General features: G+C 40.6%; 1 protein-coding gene across 1 annotated transcript; it reads left to right on the forward strand.

Moving 5' to 3' along the window:
- The first annotated feature begins 8,928 nt into the window (after positions 1–8,928).
- LOC134565033 (fibrinogen beta chain-like) lies at positions 8,929–16,232 on the forward strand. The gene is made up of 9 exons (XM_063424396.1): positions 8,929–9,003; positions 10,649–10,852; positions 11,617–11,800; positions 12,383–12,607; positions 13,037–13,150; positions 13,682–13,761; positions 14,264–14,324; positions 14,513–14,798; positions 16,202–16,232. The coding sequence occupies exons 1-9, from the start codon at positions 8,929–8,931 to the stop codon at positions 16,230–16,232; spliced, it is 1,260 nt and encodes a 419-aa protein (XP_063280466.1).
- The last annotated feature ends 2,429 nt before the right edge of the window (positions 16,233–18,661 follow it).

The following is an 18,661-nucleotide window of genomic DNA, read 5'->3' on the forward strand; positions in this document are numbered from 1 at the left end:
CAGCCTGTTGTTGTTTAAATTTATGGGGGGTCCCCGGGGAGTGCCCCCCGGAGACCCCCGGGGTCTTTTGGGGTCGTGGTGTTCCCGCGCTGGCAGGCAAGGAGACTCAGATGCCGGTGGGGTGCTGATGAGGTGAGGGTTTATTCACTGAGGGAGAGGGGAAGGGAAGGGGGGGGGAAGGGAGGAGAGGGAAAGGGAGCATCAGGAGGCCTCCAGGGGTAGAGGGGCAAGAGGGGCAGAGCTTTCTGCCTTAGCATTCTTATCACAGAGGTTCAAAGGGGCGCGGTAACATTCTCCAGCCAATGAGGTTACAGATACAGGATACTGCAGGGAGGGTACAGACTTGGGATAAACCATACATTTTCCAAGGGTGAGCCAGAGCAAACCATTTCCATAAAATGCAATCCCACAGCAGCCAGCTTTCATGTTTGACATGTCAGCCTATTCTGGTATTCCCTCTGGTGAGGCTGACAATCTCTGTTAGAGTTCTGTGAAAAATGAGGTTCACTTTCCTGGTAAATTTGAAAATAGATTTAATTAAAAAAATAGACAATTAGGAGACAGAAATCAAGCAAAAGATCAATACGGTTGACCTGGTACCTTGGTGGACCGGTGACTTGGCATTTAGCCAAGTGCATGCCTGCTATTTCAGAGACATTCTTTAAATACCCTTTCTATTGCATCAGTCTGTTGCATATTCAAACTTTTCCACAAACTAGTTTCCATATTCCAGGAATTGTTTAGCATGGTCCTGCCTTTTTAGAGCATGCATGTTTTTTGACTGTCTTCATTATCACTTCCAGCTTGGGTTGTGGTCCATGCTTTCTTCAGGTGGCAGGTGCTGATAGTTTTGGCATATCAATAGCAGGGTCCTCTTCACATGTTCATTGGATGTTATCCCAACCAAACAGTTCAATTGCAAGCCTAGCTATATATCAGCTATCCCAATACTATGACTAAGCAAAAACATAAAATCTATATCCTTACAGCAGAGTTATTTCAACACCACACATATAATGTAATATATGATGTGAGATATTTCGTGTTCATACAATGTAAATGTAAAATCATTCATGTTCATGTAATATGATGTGGAATAACCCGCATTTGTGATCAATGGTATAAAATCAGTTGCGTTTTAGGAGGAATATGGTAACAGTCACTCGGGCTTGGAAATAAAGTAAAATGATTAGGAATTGTAAACGCCCTTGCCCTAAACTCAGGCAAGGACCATGATTTGCAACAAAAAGGAGAGTGACTATGAGAAGAGACCAACGATTATCGCTTGATATGGATCTAACTTCCATCATCCAGAGTATGCATCCCAATACGAGATTTCCCAGAAATCGAATCAAGTATTCATCTCTACTCGAAAATCCAATCAACCATCCGACAGTGAGGACAGAATTACACGAATATGGAAAAGGGATCGAAAAGACAAAGAAGTATGAAGCAATACCCTGTCCGACCAAAAAACTATATATAAACTGACCCTGCTGGGACTGAAATTGTGAACGGGGAGCTCCGGTGCGATAGAGGCCGAAGCTAGGTTCACCCGGTGCCAACCCTGGGCTTGACACTAACTTTTTTTGTGGCTTTTTCATTTTGCAAATTCTGATTTCAAATTTTACTTTGTAAATTATTAATAAAATTCTTTTTATTAATTTGATTTGCTACGTATTTATAACATATAACAATCATTTTAATATTTGCAAAAAGCCAATACTGTAATGTGTATCTATAACAATTTCAGAGCTTCCTGGAAAGACCAGCACAGCGCCTCAAGGAGGGGGAGCATTGTCTGTCCTTGCTTAAAGTGCAACCCAGAGTGCAAACTCCACAGGGCAGTGTGTCAAAATGGGGCAAGTCTCTTTCTTACATCCTCTTGGGCTGATGAGGTTAGACTGAAGACACACAACATGTGAAAGGAAACCTTGGCAGGGCTAGGGATTTCAAACAGGTTTATCTTTCTAAGGTTGCACACAGAGTAGCATGTGCCTGCTTGATCACTCCGTTGACTGGTGGATTTCATGTCTGGAAATGGTTTAAAGGCTAGTCTCTGACTCTCTATAGGGTTGTTTCCTTCCTATTTTTTGTTGAAAGAAATCACACTTATTTCCACTGCCTTTTAAAGGGAAACCAAATTTGAAATATGCACTCTGGTAGCAAAGTGTCTTGCTTTGGGGCAAATTTGGGAGGAAACTTCTGAATACGGTCTTTTTGGAAAGCAAACTCAAAAGGCTTCTTTCTTCAGCCGGTTCGGGAAAAGAACTTCCTTGGAGAAAAGTGGAAAACATTTATTTAACAACAAAATGCCCACAACCATAAAGAATGAATAATATGAAACAATAAAACTTTTTGCTGCTCTGAACAGAGATGGTAAATTTGAGAAAATCCTTGCCGTGGGTGGCTCAGCTTACTCAGTTCTTTATCAGTTTCAGTTCTTCTGGAGATCTAGGCCCTGTGGGCCGCAGGTGCAAGCCTTCGGTGTTCTGGGGTTTTCAGTCCGGAGCAGATTTAAAGAGTCTTAAGAAAAAGGAAAACAAACCAGTCCAGGGAACTTCTCTGCTCTAGCTAGCTAAAACTAACTAAAAAGCAAAAAAGATTTTTGTCACAGGTGCCGGTCTGTGCTTCAGACGAACACAGTCCGGAGAGAGGGATGTGTAGGAGGAGAGCTGTTTTCAAAACAAACTTGGCGCTTCTTCTCTCCCTGCTTTGCTCTCAGAGCCAGTTTTTGTGGCAGTGTATTAATTTAATCGGTTATGCTTTGCATATTTTTGTACTCGTTTGGTTCTCTGTACCCCACTCCCCTGATGGTCCCTTTGTTTAACTCACATGACTCCTGTCTGCACCTGCACCTGTTATGCGGCACACGGTTAGCTGTCTGTTATTTTTTCCCGCCTTTGTAAACCCCTCCTATTTTCTCCTGATTGGTCCAAGTCATGTTCTCCTACCCCCGGGTCCCCTAGCAACTTGCCCTGGTTGGCCAGCAGTGACTGACCACTCCCTTTGCCCTCCCCCGATTCGCCCCTGACAAAAACCCACCGCACACTCCTCCCCCCGAACAGTCCCGGGCTGAGGAGGTGTTTCTAATAAACCGTCTGTTCGTCTGGAATTTGTTTCCTCATTTCGTTCCACTGCCTGTCGAATTACCATCGCTCACACGAGCCCCTGATAGGACAAGAACCCACAGGAGTCAGTACTGCTTGCGCTGCTTGCAGACTGACCCCCCTACAACGTCTGTTGCGGTACCTGGGCTGGCTGGCGATAGAGCCGTCGGCTCTGAGTGAGCACCCCGACAAGTTTTAAAGGCACAGAACTCAATATACAGCACAAATAGAACAGACGATTGGGGATACAAGCATCATAAAGTCACTCTAGGACACAAAGTTAAAAAAATATATATTTAGCAAGAAAACTTGTCTGTGCTTGTTATTACTATTATTAGTATTATTCACATGGCCCTGGAGTTGCTGTAGTATTCTAAATTTTTTTACACATAAACATTCCCCTCAGAAATTTATAATCTGAACTTGTTTCCTGTTATTCTTGTAATGCTTCAGCAATTCAGAGGACAAATCAATCTTTTCAGAGATTTCAGAATCTCGATAGAGGACAAGTTTAATTTTTGGTTTTTTTCCTGGAAGGTTTAGTCGAAGGTGAAATTTAGTCCTGGAACATCAATAAATCATGTCAGTAATATTAACAGTGTGATAAATGCAGTAGAATAATTCATGTTATGGTGTATATAAAATGTGATGTAAAATATGTTTTGTAAAATAAAATGTACAAGCCGGTTGGGTATGAAGTCGATGGATTTTAGGACGGGAAACACCCAAGGCCAGGAATCTGGGAGAAACAATACCCCTACCGGGAACTTGGGAAGCGCAACATTAACACCAGAAAAAAGGGTGGACCGAGATCAGAATCAGTCCTCCAGGGGGCGGTGAACCTGTGAAGCACCCAGCCATTAGGGTTGATATGGACTGGGGAGAACGCCTCTCCCATTCATGCTTGCATCTCCCCATTCATGCTCCAGAGGAACGGACTTAATATTCATTTTTCCTTGGAAGCCCTCTTCAGCAGACCGGACGGCAGAAATGAATATGAAGAAAGATTGAAGACAAAGAACTGTGGGGAAATACTCTGCCGCCGGCAAAATAAACTGTATAAAAGAGGACCCCGAAAAGGACTAAATTTGGGAACAGGGGGAGTTACGGTGCGATAGAGGCCGTAGCTAAGGTTCACCCAGTGCCGATCCCGGGTCTCGACACTGAACTTCCGATTGCTGGTTTGCCCAAAATTTTTGTTCTGTAATTCTTTAATTAATAAAAAATATTTTATTAGTTGGAATTGGCTGGACATTTATAACAATAGGAATATGCACTTCATTAATTTTCTTTGTTACATATGGCTTCTTGATGTGTTCTTGCATGTCAGCTACAGCTGCAATTCTGGAAATAGCCAACTATATTTTTTTATAAGCACTATATCAGAAGGTGACTAGCAAAAAGGATGAACTTTTAGTGTTATATTAAAGCAAATGAACATTAATGTGAGCATTAATGTTGCTCCCAGAAATGGCGGTAACATTAATTATCATTTACAATAAACCTTTGAAGTAATATTTGCTACCAGTAAAAGCAAATAAGAAAAATGGATGTTCATCTCAGCAGAGATAAACATTTAAGTTTACAATATTCTTCTCATAGGATAACACTATTACAACACTACTGGTTTAAAAGGACATTTCTAAATCAACAGCTATTTTTAAATTGAAACACTAACCTAAGAAGGTTCTGTTCCTCGAGACCTCTTTTGGGGATACATCCAGCTCTGAAGAGCTGTGATCTGCTGATAGCGATTCAGCTGGGAATGGGGGGTTTGTGTAAAGAGGGTTGCATCACTAGTCGGTGCAACCAACACCAGGGCAGTGAGCAAACAGTCGTTCCTCAAAACGCACGTATGCCTCTGCCAGTAAGTGCCTTTTTAGTACAAAAATACTGTACAGAGGGGTGTCCTGGAACACCAACAGGTCCATGGAGTATTATTGCAGTTTCTAGTAGGCATGCTGTGGTATCACCACCACATTAGCTCTGGGAACACCATCTCATTAACCACATGAGTTGGAGGAGGGAGTATGAAGAGAGATAGGTTGTTCTGATTTGAATAGAGAGCTTCTTTTTAGAAGAAATTTAAGCTGTAGTTTGGTTCTTCATGAGGCTTTATTCAATCCTTATAAAGTCTCAGCCTGACTGTAATGGTTGCAAGCATGAGAGTAAAATCACATCTCTCAACCAAGATGCTAATGGAGATTAACTTCACCTGCCAAAATGCTTTTCTGTATGTGTGTATGTTTGCCAGGATAGACTCCTCTGTATGCCATTCCAAATTTGGACTGTTTTTGTTCATAAAAGTCTCCAGGCACAACCTCTGCAGTGCAGACAAGGCCCTTGCTTACCAGATGGACAGTCACACAATTCCTGCCCTGAGGCATCTGGTCATTTGGCACCTAGCCGCTAGCCTGCTGGGTGTGACATAGACGTGTTGCTCATGGAGAATCCTCAGGGAGACACAACTACCCAACTCTCCCAGGGAAGCCAATGAAAAGCACTGGAGCTGGGAGGGTCAAAGGCTGAGTTTCAAAGGGGAAATCCCATCTGAAGGCAGAATAAAACTGGGGGTTTCCCATGCTGGGACTCTGCAGTTGGTTTGGTGGCTCCTGTGCCAACCCTCGTCATCCAGTCTCTGATAGCCTCTGCACAGACACGACCAGGGCTCTTCACCAGGAGCTAAAGAGAGCTTAATGCCTGAAGAAGGAGACCATAAATTACTGCAGAGCATGCTGATGGTTTCAAAACAGATTTAGAACAAATATCACTTGATATTATTAAAATTTAATTAGTATTTGTGTGAACTGAGCTGGGATAATTTGAGTTTCTAGCTCAAGAATAGTGAGACCTAGCTTTAGTTCCACTGTAGCACAAGCTACTCGTAAGCCCTGGGCAAAGGTTCAAGATGACTACGTCCCTTCCATATGTAAGATGAGGGTGGCTGAACCTCCCTCAGAGGTACATGGAGGGAAAAGTGTATTAAAAGTTAGGATATTCCCAAAATCAATGATAACATCTTGGTTAGCATCCATAAGCAGAAAGAACTTGTTAATGATGTCAGTTTTGGCCTTAGATTTCTTTAATGTCTGTAGGGAGAAGTTTGTGTTCTTCCAAATCTAATAGCGTTGGTGATATCCTCATGCAAGAGATCCAGTTCAGTGGAGTTTTAGCTCCTTGAGCCGTGGCTGATTTGGGGCCAAACGATTTAAAAATTAAACCAGTAAGGTTAAACAGTTTTCATATTTTGTGAATCTTCAAAGTTTACTAGAATTCTGACAACAGCACAAATACAGGAAAAAGGTCTAAACCAAGCAATTTCAGCTGTTCTTATCTTTGCTTCCTGTAAAATCCTCCCCTCCATCAAATTAGTCTTTGAATTGGAAGCTCAGACCACAGTTTGCATCCCTTCATTGGTTCAGACATTGATATGAATGACTTCAGAAAAGTATGCTGGCTCTCACTCGGCACATTTAATTTAATTCAGTACATTATGGTAATTTCTAATGCCCAATAAAATCACAGGATATAAACACAATGAAATGTTAAAACTCTGCTAATATGAGAGCAGTGATATGGAACGTCCTATAAAATATTAGAAGGTATGTTTGAGTATTTCACTATGATTTCAAACAACTTCATGCTATATTCTTCTAAAAGGTTAGTAAAAATATTTAAATAATACTTGAAAGATGTAATTTTTGTATTAAAAAAGGAAAACAGCAAATTAATATGTAATATTGAATTAGTTCTTTTACAATATCACAAGGATATATTAATGGAATAATATTGACTTATGCTTACAGTATTCATCTATAACAAATCAAAAACATTGCTTTTTTCAAGATTATAATGTAATGAGTATAATAGACCTTTTTTTATCTTCACTTGTATGTTAAAAGACCCAAAGATTTGCATACCTATCAGGCACCATCGAACTATTTAGAAAAATGCAGAAATCTGTATGATGTGAGTTGTCTTCACATTTATTACTATTGTCATGGGTTAGCACTGGCCAGATGTTAATGCACTCATGAGTGTATGTTTTTCCTAATGAGCTACTGTGAGATGTGGTCAAGAACAGAGCAGAGCAGGCCCAAAACTTGAAAACAGAAAACAAAACTTTATTACATTACATAAGAACAGAAATAGAAAGGAAAACTCTAAACACACACACAAAACAGAAATGAAACCTTCCCAGAACATTTCTTCTCCTCCCCCAATTTCCACCCCCTACACGTTACCCTCCATAGACCAAACCCTTGGGTTTTAAATCAAACAATCACCACTCAAAAAAACCTAATCTTCAATTCAGCAAGGGAGAGAGGAGCCTCTCTCGCACCAGACTGCTCCTCAGAAAACACAGGTCCACCCCTTATGTGTTTCCATGTCACCCGTGGCACCGCCCGGAGAAGTTGCCATAGTGACACTCTCCTTTCCATGTCCAGTGCTCTCACCACTGTCCATGGGCCAAAGCTGCATATAGGGCTCTTTTAAGGATGCTTGCATGCCGAGCTCTCCCCATTTTTCCCCTGGGGCCGAGGGTTCCAAGAGCAGGTCTTCCCTGAGGACAGAGGGCGGCACCACACCCTCCCCCTCTCTTCTCTGTTCGCTCCACTCTTAAAGTGCCAGTCACTGTAGCAAAAGCAGAGGCAGCTGCATGCACCCAAATGCAGTTTATGTTCAAAAGAGACTTGAGTTCAGTCTATGGCTAAGATTATGCAAGAAAAGTCCAGCTCAGAAAGCCACTCCTCTCATTCTTTGCCTATCCATGATTCTTTTCATCTTCTAACTTTATCATCTCGGTCCCAGGCTGTTTCTCTTTCTCTTCTGAAACCACTAGCCATGAGAATCAATGTCTGGGAAAAAGCTTCCTTCTGCCAAGAAAGGATTAACAGTTTCTGGCTCTCGGCAGGGCTGCTGGCTCAGGCACTCCCAGGCTTGGTAACTCTCACACGCAGCTGGGCATCTTCTCCCGGGGGGGGAGTGGGGGACAGGACGGAAGGCACCTCCAAAGTTTTCCACCCCTCCATCCTGGATGGGGCCAGCTCAGCTCCAGTCCTGTCCACTCTCTTCCCCCCCCAGGGCCCTAGCGTACTTCAGCTTGGCCACGTGGTTCCTCTCAGCCTGGCCACGTGGCTCCCCTCCCCCACTCAGCCTAAAGCTGAGCAGGGGAGAAGAGAGGTTTCCCTGCTGAAACCGGAACCCAAAAAGAGGCAGACCTTCTGAGAGTCCTTGCTTTTAACCCCTTGTGTCCTCGGAGGTGTGTCCAACCCCTCAGTGGCCACTAAAAAATGCCAACATTCAAACCTGACCACTGATTGGTTTGACCACAGCTTCTTGAAAAAACTCACTTCCCCTCAAACCAGGACAACTATATTTTCAAAATATTCACATTTTCAGCAGAGAAAAATAAAGGAACTCTCACAACATGACATCTAATAATCTTTTTCCTTTGGCCATTCACCTTTTCAGCTGTTTTAAAGCACTTGTGATTTTTGAGAAAATGGTTACCTTGTGTAATCTGAGCAGGAGGTGCTTTTAAGGATCTGAACATGTATTTGATGCCAGCATCAACAGAGGTCTCTGGGACATATAGATAAGAGTTGTCCAGAGGAATTGCTCAACAACTGATGTATTCAGGCACAGAGTGAAGGGTTGAATATTAACAGAGAAACTGATTGCTCAGAAGGGTTGATCCTATCACTGTGAAGCTGGAAATTAGTGTTGCTGTATATATATAAAAACAGAGGTGACCTCTCCCTGTCAGAGCTGATGAAAAGAGAAGATCACTGAGCTGCTCAAGCAAGCCAGCACCATGAAACTGCTCCTGCTGTTCCTGCTCTGTGTTTCCTCCGTTCAGTCCCAAGGCTCTCTTGACTATGACGATGAGGTTGTAGTACTGATACTGATTAATACTTTGTCATTAATAATTTGTCATTAACAATTAACAATTAACAATTAACAATTAACAATTAACAATTAACAATTAACAATTAACAATTAACAATTAACAATTAACAACTAACAACTAACAATTAATTTAATTGCATTCATGACCTACTCAGCTTATGTGAGTTAGCTAAATCAGATGTTGTAGGAAAAGATAATCCAGTGCACGTTCTTCTTCTGCTTGAATTGTTTAAAACAATAACATTTTATATGTAACTCCACAATAGTTATTTTCTGAATTTTGACATATTTTCTTCCTATTTCTTTTTCTGTAGGGAGTGAAGAATGTTTGATGGTATGATTAGTTATTTAGCTGAATTTATTTAAGGATACTAATTTAGCAATGTTGACATATGATGTTACAGACAATTAGTATTAGGTATAAAGGAGTAGAAATGTGTAATTAATCATGTCCTGTCTCAAAGACAGTAAAAACTTTTCTGCAGAGTCAGTAGATATTAAAAAAACCAAAACCAAACAAACTACCAGTTCATACAGTATAACATTGGAAATTAAGAGTTAATAATTGCTAAACAGAAGGAAAAGCAGTGAGAATCAATATAAAATAATGGTTTAATATAACTTTATTTTTGTTTAAGTAAAATAATTTAGTGGGAAATAAAATTTAGAATTTTGGTACACTTTTTTATAGTTTGAAAATCCCTGTAAAAATTAAATTGGTCTGGATAGTCAGACTTTCTGACAATCAAAGGACATGTGTCTGCACATTGACTTCTGATAACACTTTGACACTAATGTGTTAAATCATTTTCAGCAATTCTGTGTTTTGTATGCTGCTTATTTTTGAAACTACTTGTAGCCTCTATTGCTGGATCCTTTCAAATGTTTGTTATTTGGAGCTAAGTCTGAGTTGGATTGGAAACAGCTGTAGGTTGTGATTCAGTAGCTCAAACAACTATTAATAGGAATTTTTTGTTTGAAAAAATGCTTAGGGACCAGGCCTGTTTTCCTCGCTCAGTCTCTTAGACTTTGCCGTTTCTGGCAGATATGAGGACTGTATGCATCAGAGAGAGCTCTACAAACCTACTCTGAGAGATGTTATTAATGCTTTTCCTAATTACACCAGTTAACAGCTGGTGAAATTGGCCTGAGACTTGATGATGTCTTTGACTGTAGCCTGATATTCTGAGATCTTACAAATATTCCTGTAGCCAATAAAAAAACAGGACACTGAAAATGTGCTTCTTAGCCCTGAGGATGTCTAATTCCTTTTTTTGTAGCCTGCTACTTCAAGTTTCATGGTGCTTAGTAGCTCTGGACTATGTAAGATTTATTCTTTGGTCAAAATTGGCTATTGAAATATTGCTTTACTTTGGTTTGAAGACTTTTTAGTTTATCTATATCTAGGTATGGAGAGCGTGACTAGTCCTACAAGGCAGGGGATAGCAATGACTTTTACATCATGTCAGTATAATATTTCCATTATGGCTTTTTCATTCAATTTCCCGGTTTTCCTTGCTGTTTAAAATACTAAAGAGTGCTGAATGGATGCCTCCGCCCTGTGCACCCCATTTTGCAATAGCAAAATCCCAGATTCAGAGTTTCATCTCCCCTTGGCTATGCAGGATGAGAGCCCTGTGGTTGATGTTCAGGGCCACCCACCCGTGGACAAAAGGCGTGAAATGGTGCCCACACTCCAACCTGTGGCACCTCCCATCAGCAGGGCCAGGTACCGGCCGCGGCCCCCGAAGCGGGGGAAGACGGGGGACAAGAAGGAACAGATCGTCTATCCTGATGCTGGAGGCTGCAAGCATACACTGGAGGAGCTGGTAGGTGTCTGGCTGTTGAGACAGCTGGTGGCATACTGTCCTTTCCTTCTAGTACACCCAATACGAGAGTTTTCCTTGCCAGATAAAGGACAGTCATTCATTTGAAGCAGTCCAGTTTTTCCTCACTTTGCTTGGGTTTGCTAGGATGGCATTCAGAAGGCTAATGTGTCAGAGTCCATGGGATTAGTGGTGGAGTCAGCCTACAGCAAAGATGGGGAGATGAGAGTTGAACCGTAAACCAGGAAAGGAAGTATCTGTGGGTTAGCCTGTGCCTTCCACCTGGCTTTGCACAGGTAACTATTAAGGGCAGGAAAAACCTCTGCAGAAGTGCTGGATTCAATTTCAGACAATCTTAAGGAGCACTTGGGACCAAAAAACCCCAGCCTCCCATGTCTTTCTTAAAATTAGTTTCAAAATCTAGTTCTAGTCTACCCTCAGTCACTGCTGCAGCTCTTACGGGACAGCATACCAGCATGCTGACACCCAGCACACCCTTTCCTGCCTTGCAGCAGTCTATCACACTGTGTCTGCCATGATCCCTGCTGGAAAATGCAAGCTGTAACAATGCTGAGAGGCATCTTAGTGACTGAGCACAAGTTTGAGTGTGGAAGTTGCCAGCAAATAAAGTTTGTTAAAGCTCATCTAGATGCTTAAATATCTGTTCTCACATTACAAACTCTTCACTGTGTTTAAAGGTATGGTTGTTCACTGATGGGACTAGAACTGCTTTACTTTTATTCACAGCCCTTTTTCCTTCTTTTAAGGGAGTGCTATGTCCAACTGGATGTGAGCTACTAGCTACACTGTTAAAACAGGAAAAAACTGTGAAAGCAGTTTTTAATGATCTAAAAGTTAAAGTGAACACACTTTCAGAGAGCTCCTCAACTTTCTATGAATATGTGACTGTTCTAGAAGATAAATTGGTAAAGAGGCAAAAACAAAGAAAAGGTAAGCTATTTCTATGAACTACTAGTGTAAATGGTATTGAAGTTTTATTGGCATTCCTACAGTTACTTTTTAATGGGACTTCTTAAAAAATTAAAAATACCATGGAATATCTAGCAAAGCAGGGTTCTGTGACCATGACCTCTTAAATCTTAAAAAACATCCTTTGAGAGAGGCAAAGGAATGGATCTCATACTAAGGCAAGATTCATATGAGGCCTCTAAATGTACATCATTCACATGTTCCCCTTACCTGTGTGTTTTCCTGTGTCCATCCAATCCATTTATGACCAGCCTCTGGTTTGGCACCATGGCTCCCCAGAAAGAAGGGAATTACTGCTTTTTGGCACAGTAAACCACCACTGATAAATCTATTAGCTAGCAAAGAAACAACAGTACACACGTGCCACTTCCCTGAGAGTATCTGCATAGTTTTTGCACACTGTAGAAAAGTAAGCAAAAAGAAATGCCCTTCCTGCCTTCCTTTCTAGTGGCATCTCAAATTGTACTGACAAATTGCTCTTCATCATTTTCTAACTGGGAAATATGTTGAAAACGAATCTGCTTTTCATCTCTGCTTTTCTAGACAATGATGATTTACTTTCTCAGTACAACATAGAAGTGGAATTGCAGTATAATTATATAAAGGATAATCTGGACAGTAACATCCCATCCAGCCTCAGGGTCCTTCGTGCAGTTGTGGATTCTTTACATAAAATACAAAAATTAGAAAATGCCATTGCAACCCAGGTGGACTACTGCCATTCCCCATGTTCTGTTTCCTGTAATATTCCTGTGGTTTCAGGCAAAAGTACTCATTCAACTAAATGACATATTTTCTCCCATTTATGTCACTGTGCAAATTGATGGATGTATCTGAAGCCTGTACAATTGATCAGGGTATTAGAAAAGATGGAAAGTGATCCTAGACAAAAAAAAATCTCATCTATCACTATACTGGTCAGACCAAAGATACTCTTGTCTTATATCAATCTTTCTAAGTGATCAGTAGCATTTTAAAGAAATCCCTCTTTTAATTTAAACTCCTCTTTGGAAAAGCTGCACAGTGCAGTATTCTTTCTTCCATGATTCTTTTACTCGATGTGTTACAGAAATCAAAATGAAAGTAAAATACTATCTATAGATATTTAAAACTGTTCCTATATAACAGCAAGCCAAAGGACAAGAAGACTTGAAGTTCACAGGTCTTTCAATAACAGTCTCTGTTTTATTCTTGCAGAATGTGAGGATATCATCAGAAAGGGAGGCGAAACATCTGAAATGTACCTCATCCAGCCAGATCCTTTCACTAAGCCATACAGAGTATACTGTGACATGGAAACAGATAATGGAGGTTAGTGTTTAACTATGCTGTTATAATATTAATTTGATGATGCTACCAAAAATCATATTAGTAATTTGTATTTTATACAAAGAAATATGAAATTATACCTTTTGTAATTAGTTGATAATTAAATCTGACTCATTTGGGGAAGTCTTGTTGAGGTCATCTGTTAATGCAGAATAGGATACTTCTGTAGGGAAACTGGAAATAAATAGTATATGTATTTTACTATGACCATCATGAACGGTGCATAGGTGGGCAGATAAGGACATCCTGGCTCATTTCTTACCCTGTTCCAATGCACTTGACAAAAGACCAGGGTCATCCTTCAAGTTCTGCTTTTTCCACCTTTCCTTATGAAGCAGGGTTCTACTTAAGTGTGAGCAAAAGGGGCAAAGCTGAGCTCAGAAACAGTGAAGGACCTGCTGCAAGGAATCCATATGCTCCTCTAGTCCTGAGGTGAAGTTAAAAGGGCTGTATCTTGATGTTTGATGCTCCTTTTGTACTGGTAATTTAATCTAAATACTCTTGCTCCTGCAGGCTGGACTTTGATTCAGAACTGCCAGGATGGCAGTGTTAATTTTGGAAGAGTATGGGATCAGTATATGTCACTGTGCCCTGTTTTGAGACCTCAGTGTCTCTATTCCAACTAGCCCAGGCACTGTGAATATCGCTTGAAGGATCAGTTCCTACGCCGCGCAAACGATGCTGATTCCTAAGGGGTTCTTGTTCCTGAGAGATCCTCTCAGCAGCGGTGGTAAAATGACTCGGACAGAGGCAGGAGGAGGGAGGCAGCGAATAGCAGCGGGTTTATTGTAAGTACACACGCATTCCGGCTGTGCCGCGACTGCGCGCGAAAGCAGTCTGTGCAGAGTTTTATCCAGATAGGTGAGAGGGAGGGGTGAGGGTACAACAACCAATGAAGGGGATCCCCGGGACCATTAAGCACGCGGGAAATTTAACTTTACCAACCGGGGAAGCAGGGAGGAATACAAAAAAACCGCGGGCAGAATGAATGACAGGTAATGGACTGTTACATAACGACAGGTGCACACACGTGCGAGAGAGAACAAAGGAATGATACGATAAACCTAATAAACCTAATTTGCACACTGCCACAAGTATAAAAAAGGATTTGGAAATGTTGCAAAGAGTGGAGGGAAGAACTACTGTGATACACCAGGTAAAACACCGAGCATAAAATGCAAAGAGCTGTTCTTACTGAAAGCGTTTTCTCCTATTTTTGAAGCTCTTAGATTTTTTTTTTTTAATTAACTAATCCACTCCAGCAGACCTATAGGCAAATAAAAAAGTTGCCTTGAAATATATTGTGAAGTCTGTTTCACAGAGCTCTCACTTGTTGTTTCTCAGGTGAATATTGGCTTGGAAATGACAAGATCAGCCAGCTTACCAAAATAAGGCCCACTGAAGTTTTAATTGAAATGGAGGACTGGAATGGTGATAAAGTATCAGCTCATTATGGAGGTTTCACCATACAGAATGAAGGGAACAAGTATCAGCTTTCAGTTAGTAGCTATAAAGGCACTGCAGGCAATGCATTGATGGAAGGAGCTTCTCAATTGCATGGAGAAAACAGGACAATGACAATTCACAATGGCATGTACTTCAGTACTTATGACAGAGACAATGATGGATGGTATGTACTTGCACTAGACATTTAAAATAAAAATAGAGCTGAATATAGATTATTTGTGCAATTTGCCATTAGTTTTCACAGTATTTTGTAGTATGTCAAAATATGTTATATCCCTGCAAGTTACCAGCTAAATGTCTGTGCAGTTCCCTTGGCATAGACAAGGACGGGTAAAACTATATATTATGTTAGTGACAGTCCACAACCAAGTAAAAAGAAAGCATGCTGAATTTTATTGGTTCAATGAATGACTTACTACAGAAAAAGCAGCAAATCTGGATGCAATATATTCATAGTCAGAGACTAACAGCAGCAGTGCTGAGGACACTAAGTAGGAATATTGGTACTCACTCCAGTAAAACATAATGGGTCCTGAAGAAAGACGCAGGTAGCACGTCAATTTAAACAGCAGTGTTCTGCCTACTCAGAAGACAGGAGTTCAGTTGTAAAGTACGTAACAGAGCACTGTTGTTGTTATGATTTTTGGACAGCTAGGAAATAACAACATGACTCTCTATATGATGGTAAAATGAGAGCAAACTTTATTCTTCTAAATTCTACTTTTATCGAGTAGTTTGGTACAAAGAACATGATTGGTTATTCAGTCTACACCTTTTGTCAACAACCTTGCTAGTAAACATGTTAGAAAAACACCACCTGCAGATAGTTTCTCACTTCTCAAAGTTTGTTTGAATTCTTCCTTAAGATTTTCCTAAGCTAAAATAAGAAAGTTGCTCGCTTGCTTTTCACACAAACACTAGCAAAGCTTGAAGCCTAAATTCAGACCAATTATCTGCACCCATACACTGTATCTCTAATCTATGCTTAATACCTGATTACATATTCATGAATAAAGGAATTGTTTAGGTTGGGGAAGACATACATTTCTCATTGTTTTCTATCTTTAAATTTCATTGATATTGTAATTATCATTATGAACTGCAAGTAACCATAGTTATCAATCAGTAAACTAAAATGACATTCCTAAAGAGGTGCAACTAAAATTTGATTTGTTTTTCTTAGCTGCTTTACCTTCTGAGTGCACTGTGTAGCACACACTTGTGATGGTCAATCCTTTATAAAAAGTTCAGAGAGGACTTAAATTGTTTATTACGGTTTGAAAATTTCATGGGCAGGTATATGTACTCTGTTGAACTGTTAGCCTATATTACAGATGTCACTTTCAATACTTTTTTTTTCCTCATCAGGTTAACTTTAGATCCAAGAAAACAGTGCTCTAAACAAGATGGTGGTGGATGGTGGTACAACCGCTGCCACTCAGCCAACCCCAATGGCAGATAGTACTGGGGAGGGACCTACAGCTGGGACATGGCAAAACATAGGACAGATGATGGTGTTGTATGGATGAACTGGAAAGGGTCATGGTATTCAATGAAGAAGAAGAGCATGAAAATCCGGCCATACTTTCCACAGTAACCATTATCAAAATGTACAAATTCAGAGATTTTCTTTTAGTATTTGTACATGGCTATCTTTTTAGCATGGTATTCAGTCTTATCTTTACATATGAGAACCAAATCTGTATGTACAGCCATATTGTGACCTAAAGTGAAAAGTTGTGTCAAATGTAAATCTAAATTTGTCTGATAAAAATTACTCACAAGTGTATTTTTTCCATTATCCATTTGTGCACAGGACAGAATTAACTATTATAGAATAACACTGATAAAAACAACTTGTTTCACTCTTTTACAAAGGTCTTTTGTATCTCTTTTAGAGGGAGAGGATTATTTCTAAATGTTTTCTAAAACCCAATAAAGTCTTAAAACTAAAGTATTCTTCATATTATTCCTAAGTATTTTTGCATAATCTGGGGAGAAGGAAATGCATTCCACTAAATGAGACAGTTATTTTCTTTATATTATAAAAGTAACAGTAACTGCCTGTGTAACAAGTTGAGAAGGAATAAAAGTGAAAAGAGTACTGAACAAATGAATAGGTTACTGGTCCCTTAGCTCAAATCCTGTTGCTGGATAAAATATGTCCTTTTCTGGGACCTGGTTCACATAATTGCTTTCCCACTTATGTGTTTTTCACACAATCCCTATCATGGGACTAGAGTAATTAATGTCCCCAGTCATAGAGTAGTGGAGGTTGAGTATTTCATCAAACCTAGTAGTCTCTGCTCCCTTGAGCAGACAAAGACAAGACTTCCCAACCCTGGTAAAAAGGATGAACATTTCTCAAAGAGGTCTGCCTTCCTCCACAAAGGAAGGGACCCAGATCACTAGGGGTGGATGGATCCCACCTGAAACCTTTAGTGTTTGTTTAATCTGTGAAGCCCAGGAGGAAAAGAAGGAGACATAATGGTAGCTTCTCACTAAAGGAGCACAATGTTCAGCATCCACACAAGCAGGCTTCCACTCAGGCTACAGAACAAAAGCATAATGTGCAAGTGGAAACCTGTTTTCCAAAAGCACAGACACCTCCTCACACGAGTGTAAAGATGTCTTTGCTCTTCAGCAATATTTCTGAGAAGGTTAGACAGTGGCTGTATTTGAGAAACACTTCAAAAAAAGCTAAAATGAGCTGCTTTGCCAGTATTTGATGATTGTGTTAAATGTAATGCAACACGTCAGTGAGATGAGAGGTAAGGAAGTTTGCTCATGATTCTTTCTAGAAGCACAGAAATATTAAACAGTGTAAATACTTGTGTAATTTTATGCCGTAAGGTATAAAGGTCTTCTCTGGTCTTCTGTAATTATGTGACCAATATAACTGATATTCCATGCAGCCAGCTTTTGTCTAAAAGATCCTTACCACACACTGACAGCAAGCTGATTTAAACCCCTTATCCTTAGCAAAATTCTTTGCTTGGCACATGTACCGGGAAACATTTAGGTGGCTCCTCATTTTGCTTGTTCTGGTTAGAGTCATAACCTTTTAGTGGTTACTAGAAAATAATAGCCTGTTTTGGGAGTTGCATTTTGATGAGTTATCATGGAGTTGTCTCATTCTGAAGCTACAAGTATGCATGGTAAGCTATCTATGATTCATCAGCGGGTTGGAAGGTCTACATCCATATTTATAAAATCAAAGCTTAGGAGATTCTTAAAAGCTAGTCCTAAAATGCATGCATTCTTTATCAAAGTGTGCTCTGTGTTAAGTGTGTGGCAAAAGTGAGAACTCACACCACCCCTGGTTCTGTCTGAGAGCTGACTCCCACTGCTGTTGTGCTCCCCTTGAAATGGAAATGAGTGTGAATGTTGAACTTGGTTAGAATTTCACAGTCCATGTCAGTGGAGGCAGTACTGTGGGATTGCATTTTATTGAAATGGTATGCTCTGGTTCACCCCTGGAAAATGTATGGTTTATCCCAAGTCTGTACCCTCCCTGCAGTATTGTGTATCTGTAACTCTATTGGCTGGAGAATCTTACCGCGCCCACCTTGAACCTCTGTGTTAAGAGTGCAAATGCAGAGGGCTCACTCTCTTTGCTCTCTTGGCCTGGGAGGTCTCCAGAGGCTCCCCTTCCCCCTCTCCCCTTCCCCCCCTCCCCTCCCCTTCCCTTCCCCCTCTCCCTCAGTGAATAAACCTTCATCTCATCAGCACCTCAGCAGCTGTCTGGAGTCTCTTTGCCTCCCAGCACGTGAACACCCACGACCCTAAAGCCCGGGGGGCTCCCGGGGAACCCTTCCTGGGATCCCCCCCAAAATTTAAACTACAACACAGTACCATACTTCTAAATACCATACTTCTAAATACATTTACTTCTTTAACACTCCTAAAACCAAGTAAATAATTCAAATTAAAAAATTTTATCTCATCAAGGTGTGAGCTGCTAAAGACAGTGTCATGGGTTGGCACTGGCCAGATGTTAATGCACTCATGAATATAAGTTTTTTC

This window comes from Prinia subflava (genome assembly GCF_021018805.1).
Source record: "Prinia subflava isolate CZ2003 ecotype Zambia chromosome W unlocalized genomic scaffold, Cam_Psub_1.2 scaffold_31_NEW, whole genome shotgun sequence".
Taxonomy (NCBI): domain Eukaryota; kingdom Metazoa; phylum Chordata; class Aves; order Passeriformes; family Cisticolidae; genus Prinia; species Prinia subflava.